The sequence below is a fragment of the Rhopalosiphum padi genome, chromosome 3 (genome assembly GCF_020882245.1).
Source record: "Rhopalosiphum padi isolate XX-2018 chromosome 3, ASM2088224v1, whole genome shotgun sequence".
Taxonomy (NCBI): domain Eukaryota; kingdom Metazoa; phylum Arthropoda; class Insecta; order Hemiptera; family Aphididae; genus Rhopalosiphum; species Rhopalosiphum padi.
In genome coordinates this window covers 41,860,325-41,878,342 of record NC_083599.1, presented here as the reverse complement: position 1 = coordinate 41,878,342, position 18,018 = coordinate 41,860,325, and the positions used below count along the sequence as shown (strand labels likewise).

Sequence of the window (18,018 nt, the reverse complement as noted above, 5' to 3'; positions counted from 1 at the left end):
CGACACGTGTCAACAAATGATATGTATATCATTACGGGTCTATATTACTTGATGATTTTAAACGTACAGTTTCGATTTCTATATATGATTAATTCAGTAGGATCTCATGATTTCATTGGTATATTTGGATTTTGCTTAGTGGGTAAAAATTATTTTTATCCGAAAGACGACGAGGGCGACAGCGATATCAACAACTCGATGGTGCTATAATGCCGATAATATTATATTATTAAGTATTTATTATATTATTTGTGTTGTTAATTTAAAAATAATGTATTAGTTTATTTTTATAATGTATTGGGTATTTTGCTTGGATTTATAATTCTATAATAACAATAAGTGTGTATTTATGCTCATAGAATAAGGTACATTTTTACATAGTTTATTACATATTTATTTTGATGCCCATTTGTCAACGATAAAATTATTATTACTACTGCCGAATCCAATTATTATTAGTAAAACGTAAAACACATTCTATGAACGCCGAACGGTAATACAGAGTGCTCGTTTTTCGTTATTGATTTCGTAGAAATAAATATAATTATTTTCATAACGTAAGCAATATAATTTTATTGTTCGATATTTTTGATAATTTCGTAAGATAATTATTTGATATTATATTATTACCTTTTCTTTATACAAAATGGATGAAAATCCTGGTCCGGCTGGTCCATCGGGTGTATACATATTAATAAACAATAATATAGTATATGTATATTGGTATTGAGCAATACCATCAGTTATATAATTGTTGAATTAAATTTAAACATAAATTAATTCATAAATAGTATACCCAACATGGCTCACGGCTGACATCCAATATCCTGGTTTAGCGGCCGGCGTAGTGCGTCGTCTATTTTTATATTTATTATTATCAGAAACTGTCCTTTATATGCAACGCATATAAGACATGTGAATTATTATTACGAATTTATTTTGACTATAAATTATAATGAATTAAAATATATGTCTGGTGTACCTATATCTGCATTATTATACAATTATTTTTCGTAAATATAAAATAAAGATTTTTTTTTATATATAGATGAACGATGTAATTTATAAACTATAAAGCACTATGTTTGCCCCTTAAATGTTGTCACCTTGAGCCGGACTAATATAAATATATAATATATGTATATGTTTAATTTTTTGAGAAATTGAGGAGCTAAGGTTTGTTAGGACGATCAGACAATTTAATTAAAACTATATAGTATTATGAATTATAATTGTAACGATGTCAAAGGAAGAAGTCTGATTTTCACTTTATAAATTACATATTATTTATTAGTACAACAGACACCACATAATATCATACGCGATACGCCAACTCAATAAAATGTATTGACTATTGAGTATTTAATATTGGTATTAATAAATAAGTTATGCTGTATAAATATATTAATATTTTAAAACAGATTCTTACAAATCATAAACTATTTAAATATTTAAAATGTGTAGGTATCCTGTTAAATACATTAAATTAATTTTATTCCGTCTATTATATTAGATTGTATTGCAATTGCTTCAATATTTATTACCTACCTATTTACAGTACGGTAAATGCTAGAAACAATATAGAAATGAGTCAAAGGACTTAGATTGTAAGTCATAGAAAACCGCGGTGCTATCAGTCAAATTTATTCTAATCAAACGGTTATTGTCAAAATGCCAAGTTTTATTAGTATTTTATCATGGTAGTATAAATAGTATAATACTAGTATGGTACCTACTTCATCTTTTCTGTATCATGTATCCAAGAAAGAAACTCGGCAGTGTAACCATGAACGAAATATAATTTTCTTTTTTTGTGAACAAACCTGGTCACACATAAATACATTTTGCGGTTTAGACCGAATCACCGAATCCTTGGCAGCTGCTTTGAACTATTTGAAAGACTCGCCACTCGCGTTCGGCTTGTTAGTTGTTCCGCAGTTCCGTTCTGTAGTGAATGACACAAACGTAAGGCATGCGGATGCCGGACACCGTTAAATAGTAGACGTATTTTAATATTTTACCGAGTACTAGTGACTACCACAAAATTTCATTTATTTTGTGTTTGTATTCTTATTTTAATTTTAAAATTCACACTTATCAATATTAGGATGAGCCAAGAACTAGGGAAAAATAAACGCATGAATATGACTGAGGTGAGAAATGCTTTTCTTAATAATTTTAAATATCTAAACTCTAAGCTATACAATTTTTAATCTCAAATGTATATTATGACCATTATAATGATGGCTGTGTGGACATTGCATATTTATTATTACTTAAACGATGTAGCGAGTTTGTACCTAACGGCCATATTATAATACGTTTGCGAGAAAGATAGGTATTTGTTATTTGTAGCAGTAAACTAAACACTTGTTAATTTTTTTTAATAAAATAGAATTAAATTATTTTGTTGAACACAAAATAGCTATAGGTATACTACATAACATAGGCGTAACTAGTCCTTTAAATTAGGGAGGCTATAGCTATGGTGACCAGACGTACTCTTTTTCGTAGGACTGTACTCCTTTTTGATGTGTGTCCTAGTGTCCTTAACAATAGTGTTAAGTACATGATATTTTACTATTTTTTTAAAATTATTATGGGCTAATACGTGTTTATGTGTTTTTACTGTTTTTTATAATTTGATTATAAATTTATAATTTATGGTTTGACCTAAATCATTCTTATTGGTTGGTAGCACGATTTAAGATATATTAAATCGTGTATATATGTTTTACGTTTGGTAATTTTATCTTTAAAAAAAATTTATCCTTTAGTTTAAGCTTACTTTAAATTCTTCAATATCAAAGTATTTTCATCGTAAAAGACACACACTAAATGAGTTAACATTATAACTCCAAATAATTGGTTTTTATAATTGATAATCATAATAAAATAAATAGAGTAATCAGATGAAAAAAAAAACAAGTTTTATAGAAGGAGATGACCTATGGAAATATGGGTAAAACGGGTAGAATAGTATATGCATTGAACAATTACGACAGAGAAGGAGCTAAGTTTTAAAATGTACTTTTTTTAAATTTTTTATATCTGGTCACCATAGCTATAGCACATTTTTTTAATTTGATTATTATTTATTGTTTCTATTGGTGTTTACAATTGATTTGAATGATTATTTGTTTAAATGAAACAATGTATTTTTTTATATTATAGGCAAAAATAAAGTTAATACTAATATGTTTATATGCACATACATTTACCCTAAAATTCTGGGGGGGCTCCCCCCCATTAGTTACGCCTGTAGTACATAATTATTTAAGCTCCAAGACTAAGAAAAGCTAGATGCTTGTGGTTATGTGGATATGACAAAGTCTTCGACAAGTATGAGTCTTAAGCCTGATTGACACGGCACAAAGCGACAAAATATTATATTGTTAACTTGTGTAGTTGTGTAAGATATTCACATTGATGCATACGTCACTGCTCATATCGTGATATAGCACCAGGCCAACCAACTATCATCTGAATCAATGTTTTGACAGTCTGGTTTGTGCTGGTCTGTGTCTGTATAATACTGTAATGTAAACACAAATACTAGAAAAAAAAATTCAAAAATATAATTTATACAATTTTTTAGAAATAAAAAATCTTTAGATTTTCATCATTCCATCCAAGTATAATTTGTTTTAAGTGTTACTCACTTTGATTTATCTAAAATACAACATTTGTTCTTCCATTCTTTGAATTTATAACAAGGATCCTCATAATTTGTTATTTCACTTCTTTATAAATATAGAATATAAAATATAAACAGTGTTTTTTTTTATAGGCTTTAAAGTTTAAATGTTTGATAAAATTTGTTATAAATGTGAAATAAATAATTATTTTATAGTTTTATCCTTAATAGTACCTTTAGGCTAAAACATAATTTTAGGTTCCTCAACTATTAATATATTTTTTTAAAACTGCAAATTTAACTAAACATATTGTAATAATATGTGCAAATTGATTTTATAAAAAAGTCATCTACCAAAATATTTTCAAATTCTTGCGTTTTGCATAAGTATACATTAAATCTATATATTTCATAGAATTAGATTAGTTTAAATTAGAAATGTTAGAAATATAGATTAATTCAGAAATTTTTAAATTAGTAAGTTTTTTGGATTGCCCCTATAATTTATTTGTTTAGTATTTGTAGGTAATTAATTATGATTTTTTAATCATATATTTTAATTAATTATGTTATGTTCATTTAGGATGAATTAACAAAAGTTGAAAACAAAGAACTTAATGAGACTGAAAAGGCTATTGCAAAAATTCGATTAGATGATAAACATTTATTAGCGAATAAATGGACATTTTGGTTTTATGAACAAAAGAGTAAAATTTTAGAAGAAAATCTACAGGAAGTATTTAGTTTTGATACTGTTGAAGATTTTTGGTGGTAAGTTTTCTTTATAATAATAAAAAAAAAAATTAAGATGTAAAATATTTATAATTAATATGTATATATTATACATTTAAAAAGTACCAACATTTTATTTTGAAACCGTAACTTAGTATAGATTTAATTAATTTTTATTATGTAAATTATTTTTAAAATATAAACCTTTGTTATAAAAAAAAAAATAAATTGTAATACTAATTATAAACATTTTAGCTTATTTAATCACATTAAAAGTCCAAGTCAACTTCCGTCTCAAAGTCATTACAGCTATTTTAAATATGGAATTAAACCTAATTGGGATGATGAAAATAATATTTCTGGTGGACGTTGGTTATTGGAGTTTTCACAAAAAAAAAAATTCCATCTTGTAGATGAATACTGGAAGAAAATAGTGAGAAATAATATTTTTTATTTAATTTAAATTTATAATTATTATTATTTTTAGATAATGAGTATGATTGGTGAAGTGTATGAGAGTTCTGAAATTAATGGAGCTATAATTAGTGTACAAAACAAAGGAATTAAACTATCAGTATGGACAAACAATGCATCTCAAGATAATAAGATCAACATTATAGCTATTGGGTATGTAACAATAACTATTTTTGCAAATATCTACCGATAGTAAAGTATGGCAACATTTACCCCCTTACATTTACAGTAAGAACAATTTTATTTTTGATCTAATCAATATTCTTATTTTGTATTCAATTTTCAATTTAAATGTAAAATATTTTGACTCTTTTCAAACTGGCATTTGAAATTTTTGATTATTTTTTTCTATAAATATTAAATACCATTAAAAAGGTTTTGATATGTAATACAAAGTATATTACAAATTGTTATTATAATAATTTAAAAGTATTAAAGATACATTAGCATAACTTTTTTTTTAATGATTTATTGTAATGTATTTACATTTTTATATATCAAGTTAAAATTTAAATTTGGTTCCAATTTATTAATTCAATATATTTTATGTCTTAGAAATAAGTAATTACAAACCTACATGCTTAGTCAATAAATATAAATAATCAATATGTTTTAGATTCTGATCAGAGCAATAAATATGTTGATTTTACAATGATGTAGTTTTTTATTTTAATGTATGTATACGATAAGTAGTCAACAAAATGCTTCATTTTTAACTTGAGAATAGTTTAGGATAGCAAACTGGATTTAGTAGGTACTTTGAAAATTACTTTAAAATTTCAAGTATTTAATTTAATAAAATTAAATAATGAAGGAGACGCAGGTCTTTACACAAATCAAATTTCTGACAAAATAGTTTCAGTTCTTTTAGTTAAGAGGACGTGGTACCCGCATGTGTTGTCTCCGTCTTACACACGTGGAACACAGCAAATTTTAAAATGATCTTAACATACTTAAAAATAACAATATCAATAAAAGGCTACATTGAGCCCTGGATAATAATCTTACCTTTACATTTTATAATAGGTCAGTTTGCTCTAATATCAAAACTATACAGCACAATATTGAAACTTGTGAACGAAAATTTGCTATGTCGCACGTGTGTAAGACTGAGACAACATATGCGGGTTCTATGTCCTCTTAACCAATAACCCAAGAACAAAAAATCGTTGAACATTGAATACATTTTCACCAAATGTTTATTTTATCTATTTCTATTTACGATAAAATCATTTAAATATTCACTCTTTTCAAGTTTTTTATAGGCATGAGAAATTTTTGATTTTAAATTAAAACTAAATTATTCATTGGATAGAAATGCTTGAAAATTTAATATAAAGCTCTTCAAGAGTGGTTTTAAAAAATAATGAAAATTTATACTCATATTTCTTTTATAAGAATTTTAGTTAGAATCTTGACAAAAGCTCAAAAATATATTTTGTAGTTAGACATTTATAAAATTATTAATCAATAGACAAAATAAAAAATGTTACCATTAGCATTTGAAGTTCAAATTTTTGCAACATTCACACGTAATATAATTATTTCTCCTTAAACAATTTTGAAATTTAGTTGTTTAAAAATAACATTTTGGATTATTTATAGGCATAACTAATTTTCAATTTTTTACAGTAATTTTTAACAAAAAATTATTTGCTGGGTCAAAATTCTTGAAAATTTAACACAAAATCTTACATAAGTTGCTCTTATATCTGTACAAAAATATTAAATGACTAAATTCAATAGAATTGCAAACATTTGCAAACTAATTGATCGTTAGAAATTTATAATAACTTTTAATCTTAAATTTTATATTTAGTTTTGAAAATTTAATACAAGGTTCTTCATAAGTAGTTCATACGCACTGAAACCATCAAATCTAAATATTATTTGGACAATTATTTCTAAAGATATTTACAATGTGTTTACACAGAATAATACAATTATTATAAGATTATTATATTTAAAAACACTATTCGTGAGAACTTTAAACTTACATATATTTTTCATTATTATGAATTTTACTATAAACAATGACATTTTTGGTTTATCTTAAGATATTTTCTATTTATAATATAAATCTATTTTTACTGTTATATGGTATTTACAGAAAGATGTATTACATTTTGAATTACAGAAGTTGATATCGTATAGTATAAATATATAGTATTATAATAATTAAATAATTTAATACTAATAATATAATAAATGCAATATTTTTGGAAAATTTTTTGTAAACTTACTGTAATACTAATTGTTAAATAAATGACTGATAACTATATCAAAAAAACATCATAAAATATACTCAGTGATACAGTGACAGATTGTCACTGCTTAGATTTATTATTTGTATGCAATGATACTCATATCATCAAATTCAAATTTATTATTTATCACACCTATAATAGTGACACCCTAAATCTAATATACATCAGATTAATGTCCACCAGCCTATCTTTTTGAATTTATTATTATTGAAATTTACATTAAAGATAATTTTATTTAAATTACAGAAGGAAAATAAAAGAAGTTTTGGGCACAAAAGATATGAAGATGGTTTATGAGTGTCTTACAAGTACAGAAAATAAACGAGGATCGTCTACAAAACCAATGTTTAATATATAAATTATCAAAGTTAAAAAAGAAATGTTTTAAAATATTTTGTTAAAAATTATGTTAAAAATAAAATGCATTTAAAGTGAAAATTAAATATAATAGAAACAAAATTCTTATTGCCAGAGGTGAAATTTAATTTTTTTTTGTAAACAACTTCTATATATTTATTTTAACAACAATAAAATAAATCTTTGTTTGGTTTTCTTGGCTGAGAAGTTGATTATTAATTGTTTTTACATGATTTAAATTTTATAATTTTTCTGTATTGAAATTTTCAAACCATATAACAACTGTTAAGGTCTAAACCAGTGTTTCTCTCCCGGTGTTTCACGGCACATAAGTATGCTGTGAACTAGCTGTAGGTATAGTATTAATAGGTGTTAAAAATAGAAATTTCTCAGTACTTAATTTTCTTAGTGTTCCGTCAAAATCTTTGGTTATAAAAAATGTGCCGTGAGATAAAAAAGGTTGAAAACCACTAGTCTAAACTAAAAAGTAGATATTTATACTCTATTGGGGTTAAGATTGAACCGCTTTTGCATGCATAGACTGTGGCATGGATCACTATCTAACCCAGCGGTCCTCACTAAGATTTTAGAAAGGGCCAAATGTAATTTTTGAAAATTAATTGGGGGCTGCATACATTTTTAATGATAATAATTAAAAATATAAAAATAATAATATAAGATAAAAAGTGATGTTCATTTTATTTACTGTTTATAGAATTTAGGATTTTAGAATGTATAATTTAATTGTAGTGGGGACCGCTGATCTACCCTAAGCTAACGCCATGCATTTTATCATTGATGACTGTTGTTATTCATCGGTGTGTTGATGCAAACGCCATGTATACAGAAAATTGTATACCACAATAGAGGCAAGTGTAGTAGGCATGTAGTTGAGATATTTATGCTTTATAAAAAGGAGTTCTAAACAATATTTTGAATGCAGTTAAGAAAATGGTTCAATCTAGTAGTATTAAAGTTGATGTAACTATAACATATAGTATTTGTAAAAAAAAGTTCACATTGCTCGATACTACTATCTGTTAAAATTTTCTTGCTATGGATATTATACACCAATGGAAATAAATACAAATAAAGGTAGATTTTTTGAAAATAGTTATAAACCGAAAAAAATGTTGAGTTTATCTAATTATTGAATAATTTTATTATTTGTTGAATACATTGTAATCAGTAAGCTTTTAAGTGTTTTATGTATTATTTAATATATAATTATGCCCTGTATTATATGTCTCTAATAACACGTTCAATTTTTGCTTGGGTTGAATTTTTATTTTGAAATAAATTAATTTTGTTTCAATAGAAATATTTAATTATTTAATATCAACAATTTTACTATGATTATTTTTTTTTATTAGCAATTTTTGTATAATGGTGATTGGTGACACTTATGTATATACTTAATTTCTAAATTCTAAGCTATTTTATGTTTTGAGATATTTATTGATTTTATAATTCTGTAAAAAGTAAAAGTTTAAAAAAGATTAAAACTTATCAAATAATTGGAAAAATATGAAAAAAAAATTACAGAAAACAAATATTTTACAAATCAAATTTTTGAAGAAATCAATTTTGTTTTTACTCCTTTAAGTAATTGTAAAAAAAAATTCCAGCGTCAATATAGAAAACATTTTATGAGCGTATGAAATTTAATTTTTTACGAAATCGCGTAAAATAACGATATATTACAATTTAAATATAGGTGTAATAATATAATATATCCAACTAATTATCATTGACTGACAAATCATCAGAATCGTTTTTCGTATACAATGCTACCCGTCATTGCATTCAAATTTAACACATCCATTATAGTGTCCAGTGACCTACTCTCCATCTCTACTGATACTATACAGCAGAGCGATACCCACTTGCCCACTTTTTTTATATAAATATCAAACTATGCATACAGGTCAGTAGTAAAACATAATAATAAAAAAAAAACATAAAATAATTATTTTTACAAGTATTTTTATTTTTACTAAATTCATATTTGTTATTATATCATTTATTTCATGAAACCAGTAAAATCAATCTACTTGTAACTTTAAAAATATCAAATTTTATTTATCTTACCTAACAAATATTTACAATTAAATTTGTTTATTAGATTATATTTTAAATAGTTGGCGACCGAAATGGCCACTCTATCACAATTAAAATATTAAAAATATAAATCAGTCTCATACAAATGATTAACAAAATGCATATTTGTTATTTATGAACATGTCGAATAATTAAGGAATTTAACTTATACAACATTGATTACGTTTTAGTTTCTTATTAGACTTTTCAGCAGTTTTATTGGAAGTTGCTATGTAATGAGAATATTCATGATCCAGCCTCTCTGCTCCTTCAAGCTGTAACTTTTTCGCAGGTCCTTCAATAGCAAGAACACACTCTTTTGAACATGCCCAGTGTTGAAATGGAACACAGGTATTTCCTAGATAAGGAGTTAGAAATGTTACTGTACTATAACCTGTAATTGAAAACAGAATATTAGTTTTTCGTTTTGTATTTTAAAATGTTTATTTATAATAACCTGGTTTTGAACAGTCTGTTGCAACATTACAGAAGTTACATATATTGTAATTAAGGTAAGTTAAAGACATATAATGTTTTAAGGATTCTGGGATTTCTTCATTAAAAAAATTAATCCCACTTGAAAATATTTGTTCAACACAAATGTCTAAAAGAGATGAAACAGCTTGTTTTGAACCTGTTTCCCCTCTTATCCAATAATTTTTCCATATTTCTTTACGAGCTCTGCAATAACAAATAAACATACAATATTAAAATATTATATTAATTAAATATTTTCTAAAAAGCTACAATTACCTATGATCATAATCAGTGTGATACCACAAAAAAAACGACTTGAAGTAATTACGATTACCCAGTCTATAAACTAATTCTAAATGATTCATGCTTGTTAAAAATCCAGGTAATGCTTCAAGTTGGTTATCGTCAACATATAGTTCCTTCAGATTAACACAAAACTTTAGAGTAAAAGGAATTGATTGTACAGTTAATAAGTTATCAGTCAGTATAAGCACTTCAAGCTTTGTTAGTCGACCAATTGCACTTGGTATTTGACGTAAATGATTATGTTTGAGAGATAAGATTTTAACATTCTGACATTGAAAAATCTGAAAAAATATATATATATAATGTATTTATCATTTAAAATATAAAAACATAGAAGAAATATATATAATTTTATAAATTTTGAATAATTAAATTACCTCAAATGGAAGCTTGCTGTCATCTATACTTTCTAAAATATTGTCCAAATACATTTCAACAATATTATATCTTTGTAGATACCTTGATAATGGTGTAGAATAAGGAATATTTAATGATCTACGATACTGGTTTAATTCATTTTTCAAGAATGTCAGTAAGCGTAATGGATAATTTTCTATAGTTTTTTCTATGTAACGTGGATCATCTAGTAATAGATAACCTAACTGTAAATAATAAGAATAAAATTAAACCATGGTATTATTTAAAAAAATACTAAATTACTCAAAAAGCATTAACCTTTAAACTTTTAAATTATAAACCAATTATAAATTACTTATTAATTAAATTTACCATAATCAAAAATATTAAAAAAATTTTTTTTGCTAAAATATCATCAGAATATTGGTTTAATGATTAACACTTTAACTCCCATGTAGTTGCCGTCAGTGGTGATAACAATGAAAATTTGGTTGCCGGCTGTCATACTACCATATTACTATACTCCAAGTGACTGCGAGCTGTCATATCCCATAATTTTCAAATAAGCTTTATTGTACTAGTGCTGAAGTAATGATACGAATGATATGGCCATTGCATAGAGAAGACAATTAAGCATTGAAAATTAGAAAGGTATATGTTTTACCTCAATTAAATATTTTCAAGATATAGAAATGACAAAAAATGCCTGTCAAGTACCACTTTAATCTAATGCTATAATCTTTAAGGCGAGATAAAAATAATACTGATATCGGTATCATTAATTTCTGATGGTTAGTTTTGGAAATATTGAAAAAAAATATTCTATGAATAACTCTCTAAATAGGCTGTGGCTTGCAGAAAAAGATTATCAAATTCCCGCATTGTCGGGCACTTGGTGGTCAAAGTTTTAACTCTTAGTTATCATTGTTTTACTTACATTTAATGGAACATTTGAGCTCACCATATGACCCTCATTACCTCGTATCACAGCTTTTAATTTTCGTTTTATCTGAAAAGAACATATTTTGTTACTTTTTAATGTACAAAATTGAAATACCGTTTGTTGGTAAACTCTTTAAAAAGTATAATTTAAAAATGATCAATGTTGTATTGTTTAAACGATACGTTAGGAAATTACGTGTATTGTAATATTGTAATATTTGTTATTTTATTTACAACTACTCAAACAAAAATATTTTTTTCTTTTGTAAGCATTTATATATCTCAATTGAGAAAAGGTTAGGTAATAATATTGTAACAAGGATTGGATTATATATATACTAAAAAATAAATTTTTTTATAATTAATAAATAGCCAACATAATTTTGATAAAAAAAAATTGTTAAGTTAAATAAGGTAAGCATGGTTACTTGATAAAATAAGTCATCAATATTTTTAAGTCTAGTTTAGCAGTACAAAATGACGAACAACCAATATAAAAGTAAATAAAATAATAAATAGTTAATACAATAAATAATACCTAAATGTTTTTAAACACTTTATTTTAATTTCATTAAAGAAAATTCATGCAAATATATTTTTATGATGGATTATGATCAAGATTATTTTATTATTTAGAGTAAAAACAATAAAAGCCTTTTACTAGCATGCAAATATTGTATAATTGTTTATTATTAAAATAAATAGTATTTACAATTGCTTTTAGTTAAATAAAGAAACAATATATCACTAGGTAACTATAACTAAAGAAAATACCTACAGTATAGAGCAGAGGTTAATAAAATGTAATATTCTGAATAAAAGTACACAAAATTTGTTATTTTTATTAATTTATATTTGTGGCGGATCTAATATAATTTTATATTTTATGTTAATTATTAAAATTGTATACCAAGGTTTGCCTAATGATTTTTTTATAACTTCTATTAGAAGGTAGTATATGAGTAGTATGCAGAAAAAAAGTGAAAAACTAATAAAGTTGGGTTAAATAAACATTAAATAAAATAAAGGTCTTACCACATAATTTGGTAGCGAGTCAGATGTCACGAGGTCATTATTCTCACCCGGTGTACATTCAACCTTATAAATTTTGAGGATGCCATCAGGTGATAATAAGTATGTCAATATTTCATGCCAAACACTAATCTTGTTGCGTATTTTAATCCTGTCAATAAGATTACATTTACTACCATAACACATGGAAGTAAACTTCCTGATCATATGGTACTCATAACTATTGAACTGAATGTCCATTGGAACTGCACTTATATTTTGTACACAGCGAATGATATTTTTATGTTGCTGTGACACCTTGGGAAAAAAATCCAATATGTTAATCAATAGTTTTGTATGGAGATACTAAAATTGAAGACAACAAACATCGCTTCAAATTACGAGTATGTTCAGACAAAAGGTACACAGTAGTTATAATTTTTGATTTAGAACAGGTAACAATAACGGAAAGCAGCTGCCCATGTCTAAAAGCTCTGATATTATTATCAATGGGTTTTGGATAGTTACTGAGCAGTATTTGTAGTGCACTTAGGCACTAGACTCAATGTTTGCGAGTAGGTTTAAATATGAAATTCCAAGTGAGAAAAAAATGTCAAAAACCAGTGCACTATGTATGTCGGTCGTTAAAAGCGAAATCAAAACGATTCGAAATGTCAGAAGAAAAAAATTAAAAGTATACTCACTCGAACGCTATGTGATTGTCGTAAGGCGGAGTACTTCTACCGCAGTAGGTTAGTGTACGATCGCACTGGCGTTGGATAATTAATTGTTAAATATCAACCGACACGACAACAAACCGTCGGACGGGAATCGCGCATCAAAAATTAGTGTTTTCCGCGTGGACTGCCTCCGATGATCGTCCGACAAACGGCGTGCGAACTGGACGGCGAGGAGGGAGCGGAAGAATCGAAAGAGACTGAAAAAGAAATCGACTCACGTCCGCGGTCGTGGTTCGATTGCCGCTGCTGGTACAACAGCTTTACGACATAAAAACAAAACACAGTTTTATTAGAACCGAATAACTATAATTATGATAATTAGATGATTGCTGTAATATAATAATTATTATTATTATTAAAATTGTTGTACGTACAGTTAACGCGGCGATGCGGAATAACGAGCGAAATGTTGCGCCGTTGCGCGCTGGACGCTATGTGGTGAGATTGCGATACAAATCAGAGACCGCCGCCGCCGCCGCCACTACCATCGACGTCCGACACACGCTGCTCGCACGACGACGATGACTATGACAATAATCGGCGGCTGATAAGAAAAAAATAAATAATAAGATAACGATGTCCCGCCACTGCCGCGGACGTGTTGCCGACGTTGTACGGCGATGATTGTATATACTTCCTTTGCCGCGACTTGTGTAAGTTGTACGCAGTGGCGTCACGAACGTTTCATCGCCATACCACTCGGATATAAAATCAAAACCTGCCCACGATATTTTTTATTATTATTATTATGAATAAATATTGATATTAAGTGCCTAGGTAGTAGGTAGGCAAGTAGGTATTTTACTATGTTATCAATTGACCTATGACTTCCTTAGTTCCGGCTTGTAATCGTATAAAATAAATATCCTATTGAAACAATATAATCAGTGTCTGGAAGTGACAAATACTGAAATACTGTAACAAAATTATTATTTAAATAATTTTATGGCGATAGATGATTTAATTACATTTTAATTTTAATGATAATTTAAATGACTTTCTGTAGTAGAAGTAAAAGTACTAAATTACTCGGTACTTTTTTATTTTATTTTAATACATTTTAAGAACCAATTGAGTTATGATACTATGATAGTATATGTAAATTGTAAATATATCTGTCGGCTGTGGCTGTCATACAATAAGTACGAATTCTGACAGCGACATTTTTGTAAAATATCTAGCTACTTCACTATTTGACAAAAAAAAAAATATATTTTTTTAATAAGTAGATAGGTAGTAATTTTAGATTAGTATAACTTGGAAAATGCATTGTCGTTAAAAAAAATATAGAATAACGTGTTTTACAAAATTGTTGTCTTCTTTGGTTCTAAAATCAAAATTTTACATAGTTTAGTTAATATTGTTCTTTGTCATGTAATAACTTAATTAATAAATTACAATATATCTATTGAACACCAGTTATATTTTTGAACATAATAAATAAAATTGTTCGACTTTAATGATAAAAATAAAAAAAGGAACTTGCCCCAATGCTGATTATAGTATCTTCTCAGTTTCTCTATACCATAATACGTATACAACAATGGTGTACGTTTTGATACCTATCTGCCGACTCCACAGATGTATAGAATAATTCTATATATTTGTGGCTGACTCATCCTAGAGTATATCAGTAAAATATACCTATTGTAAATTTATCACACTGAATTAAAATCAACACATAATGTCATTCATTATTTATTCAACAATGTATAATGATATCTATAGAATAATATTGTTTGGAGCAATCGCCCCCCAAAAAAAATATATGTCTATGATGTCACTACGGTTCTACGTACAACGCGACATGCCGGTTGTGAATGCGTATACAGGATACAGATAATATTGCTACGTGATCTGACAATTATCAGAATGACAGTAATAATAATAAGAATAAAAATACATTAGGTGTTTAACGACACATAAATACATAATACAGTAAACAGTAGTAATACTTACAGTTACTCAGTGGCGGATTTAAGGAGGGGGCCAGAGGGGCCTGGGCCCCCCCCATGGCCCCTAAGATGTTTAAAAATATAACTATGACATGAAACTTATAATCACAATTCACGAAAAATTCCGGTTATATTTATAAGTCATCCTTAAAAGTTGAAACTAAATAGGCTGTAGCTATACTATAAGATAAGACGTTACATGCTATAGCTGCTATAATGTAACGTCTTATCTGATCGCCTATTAGATTGACGTAAAACGACATAACTTGCAGAAAGTGTCAAATATCTTATCTGAAATGAACAATTATTAGTAATAGCTAGGTTAATATATTGTATGATTTGGTTTAGTACTACAATGGAAGAAAATCGTTTGAATGGGTTATCATTATTAAATATTCATTATCAAATTGATATAAAACCAGAAGAAGTAATAGATTTGTTTGCCAAACAACATTCGAGACGTTTACAATTTTGTCTATAAAACACTACTTTTAATTATATTTTTTTTTATATACAAATATTTTTAATTTTAATACTTTTTTATGTGCATACATTTATATAATACATTATACATAATTATACATTTTAAAATACTATTATACTAATACAAGTGTTTTTATAAAAATATGTACTAATGTAAAAAAAAATAATGGGCCCCCCCCAAAAAAAAATCCTAGATCCGCCACTGCAGTTACTACTACATATTATAGTATTATACACAAATGGCAAAATATCCCGTGGGCCGTAACTGGTGCCAGACTGCCAGGTCGCCAGGAATATAACAAGGAAAAGCAAAGGTTCAACGACAACATAAAAAGCGGAGATATAGGTCTAATAAATCCAGCTTTCCGAAAATATACCAGACTCATAACACAATAATATTATAATAGTCCCTTGATTAACAACAGATCGGATTCGTTCGTATCAGAAACTACACAGTAGCAACACGACTGGGTAGTTATACCATCGTGCACGGACATGTACGAACAAGATACGTAGAAAGTGTCATCCTGCCACAATCTATTTAGGTCGCATATCCGCGTGCTAAACTGCGTTATGACGTGCGAACACAAATGACGCGGGTCAGTTGACCAGAAGGGACAGGGCTACAGGAGAAGAGTAAGAAAGGACGAAACCTATACTATGAAAGAGGGCCCTGGAGAAGGCTCCGATAGACGTGATTTACCAGATTTGCACAAGCATCGCCTTCACGTCAATTTACATCACGAATCAGCCCCTAGGACTTAGTGTAATTTTCTGATTGTAAAACACTTGTAGAATAATTTGCGATTAATAACACACTTGGAATATTACACTTTAAAATTATTTGCAACATACCTATTATTTTATAGCACGCGCGGCTACATCGCAACTGCTCAACGATTAGTTGGTTGGTACCTACGCTAAAGCCTAAAATATTGATAATGTAGATTATAAAGATATTACAGAATAACACAACAATTCCAAAGTACGGTTTTAGGAGATGTTTTCCGTGTTTTTGGAATTGTTGCGAACTCCAACGCGATACAGGCCGAAGGACGGAGTTGGAATAATTTCAACAAAGTTCGGTGAATGCTTTCTAAATGTTTACGTTTATTGAAATATGACTAAATTCAAAATAAAATAAAAAGAGTACATACAATAATATGGCGGTAGTCTGAGAGGTGTTGCTTCAAGCGCTGTGATGCCGCGGCTGACAAAGCCATGTCACTATTGACTATGTCAGTCTGCGGACCAACTCTCCTAGACAAGAATGATATTATTATTATAATAATATATAGTCTGCGGTCAACCGTCGTCAACTTCTCCTACGTTTGTATCTATCTGTCGGGTATCCTGCGTGTCAATGCGAGCAAAACACAATATAGTGTGTTTAGCTCGTGTTAAATATATCAAAACAATATATAATCGAATACATTTAAATATCTTGTAGGCCTATAGTAGTATAGTCTATTCGTATTTTAACATGTGTCTTATATATATGATTATTAATTGAGTTGCGTCTGTGAAACGTTGTCGTGTTTGTTTATAGTTTTTTTTCTATATAATAATATGTTACTGTGAATGCTAACAAACACCGGGTAATATCGTCTTACACCAAGTCATTGATGAATATGTTGGCATATCGATCAAATTTGTACTGTTTGGTCTGTTTGGGACATAAATACATCTGTTTATGACAATATTAGTGATTGTTGGTAATGATGCCGACATCATTATTTATTATTTAATCTAATCTAGGGATACCTAACGGAAAAGTATTAAACACATTAAACATATCTATATATACCTATACTATACCTATTACCTAGTACCTAAACGTCCTAAACAGTATAAAGTATTGTATATAAGTTGATAGCTTATTAGTTTCGATAAAATGCTTTATTAGCTATCATTGCTAGCAAGCTGACCCGTAACTACTTTTATAAATCTGGATAACCGCCATGCTATTATGTTGTCTTGCTAACATTTACTATGAGATCGTCATTCAACGTAGTTATATACTTATATATATATATTATTGTATACGATTGATTTGCACAACAACCAAAACATTTATTTTAAAATGAAAAACATACATGAAGTACTTTATATATAATCAATTTAATAATTTAGTATCTAGAAAAATAAATGATAATTCTTTTTTTCTATCGGCGGAAAAA

At 27.5% G+C, this 18,018-nt stretch overlaps 2 protein-coding genes across 4 annotated transcripts; one reads left to right on the top strand and one right to left on the bottom strand.

Moving 5' to 3' along the window:
• Window positions 1–1,887: 1,887 nt before the first annotated feature.
• LOC132927734 (eukaryotic translation initiation factor 4E-1A-like) lies at window positions 1,888–7,674 on the top strand. The gene is made up of 5 exons (XM_060992320.1): window positions 1,888–2,153; window positions 4,221–4,408; window positions 4,625–4,802; window positions 4,857–4,996; window positions 7,357–7,674. The coding sequence occupies exons 1-5, from the start codon at window positions 2,109–2,111 to the stop codon at window positions 7,466–7,468; spliced, it is 663 nt and encodes a 220-aa protein (XP_060848303.1). The 5' UTR covers window positions 1,888–2,108; the 3' UTR covers window positions 7,469–7,674.
• A 1,762-nt stretch (window positions 7,675–9,436) lies between these two features.
• LOC132927135 (uncharacterized) lies at window positions 9,437–14,018 on the bottom strand. 3 transcript variants are annotated; one of them, XM_060991594.1, is made up of 8 exons: window positions 13,775–14,015; window positions 13,365–13,658; window positions 12,685–12,978; window positions 11,645–11,716; window positions 10,728–10,952; window positions 10,321–10,631; window positions 10,025–10,248; window positions 9,437–9,961 (listed from the first exon to the last, which is right to left on the bottom strand). In XM_060991594.1, exons 3-8 carry the CDS (start codon window positions 12,919–12,921, stop codon window positions 9,729–9,731), a joined length of 1,302 nt encoding a protein of 433 aa, XP_060847577.1. In that variant the 5' UTR covers window positions 12,922–12,978; window positions 13,365–13,658; window positions 13,775–14,015; the 3' UTR covers window positions 9,437–9,728. The 3 variants fall into 3 exon arrangements, with proteins under 3 accessions (XP_060847577.1, XP_060847579.1, XP_060847576.1); XM_060991596.1 differs by lacking the exon at window positions 13,365–13,658 and having other exon boundaries at window positions 13,775–14,018; XM_060991593.1 differs by having other exon boundaries at window positions 13,365–14,015.
• Between the last annotated feature and the right edge of the window lie 4,000 nt (window positions 14,019–18,018).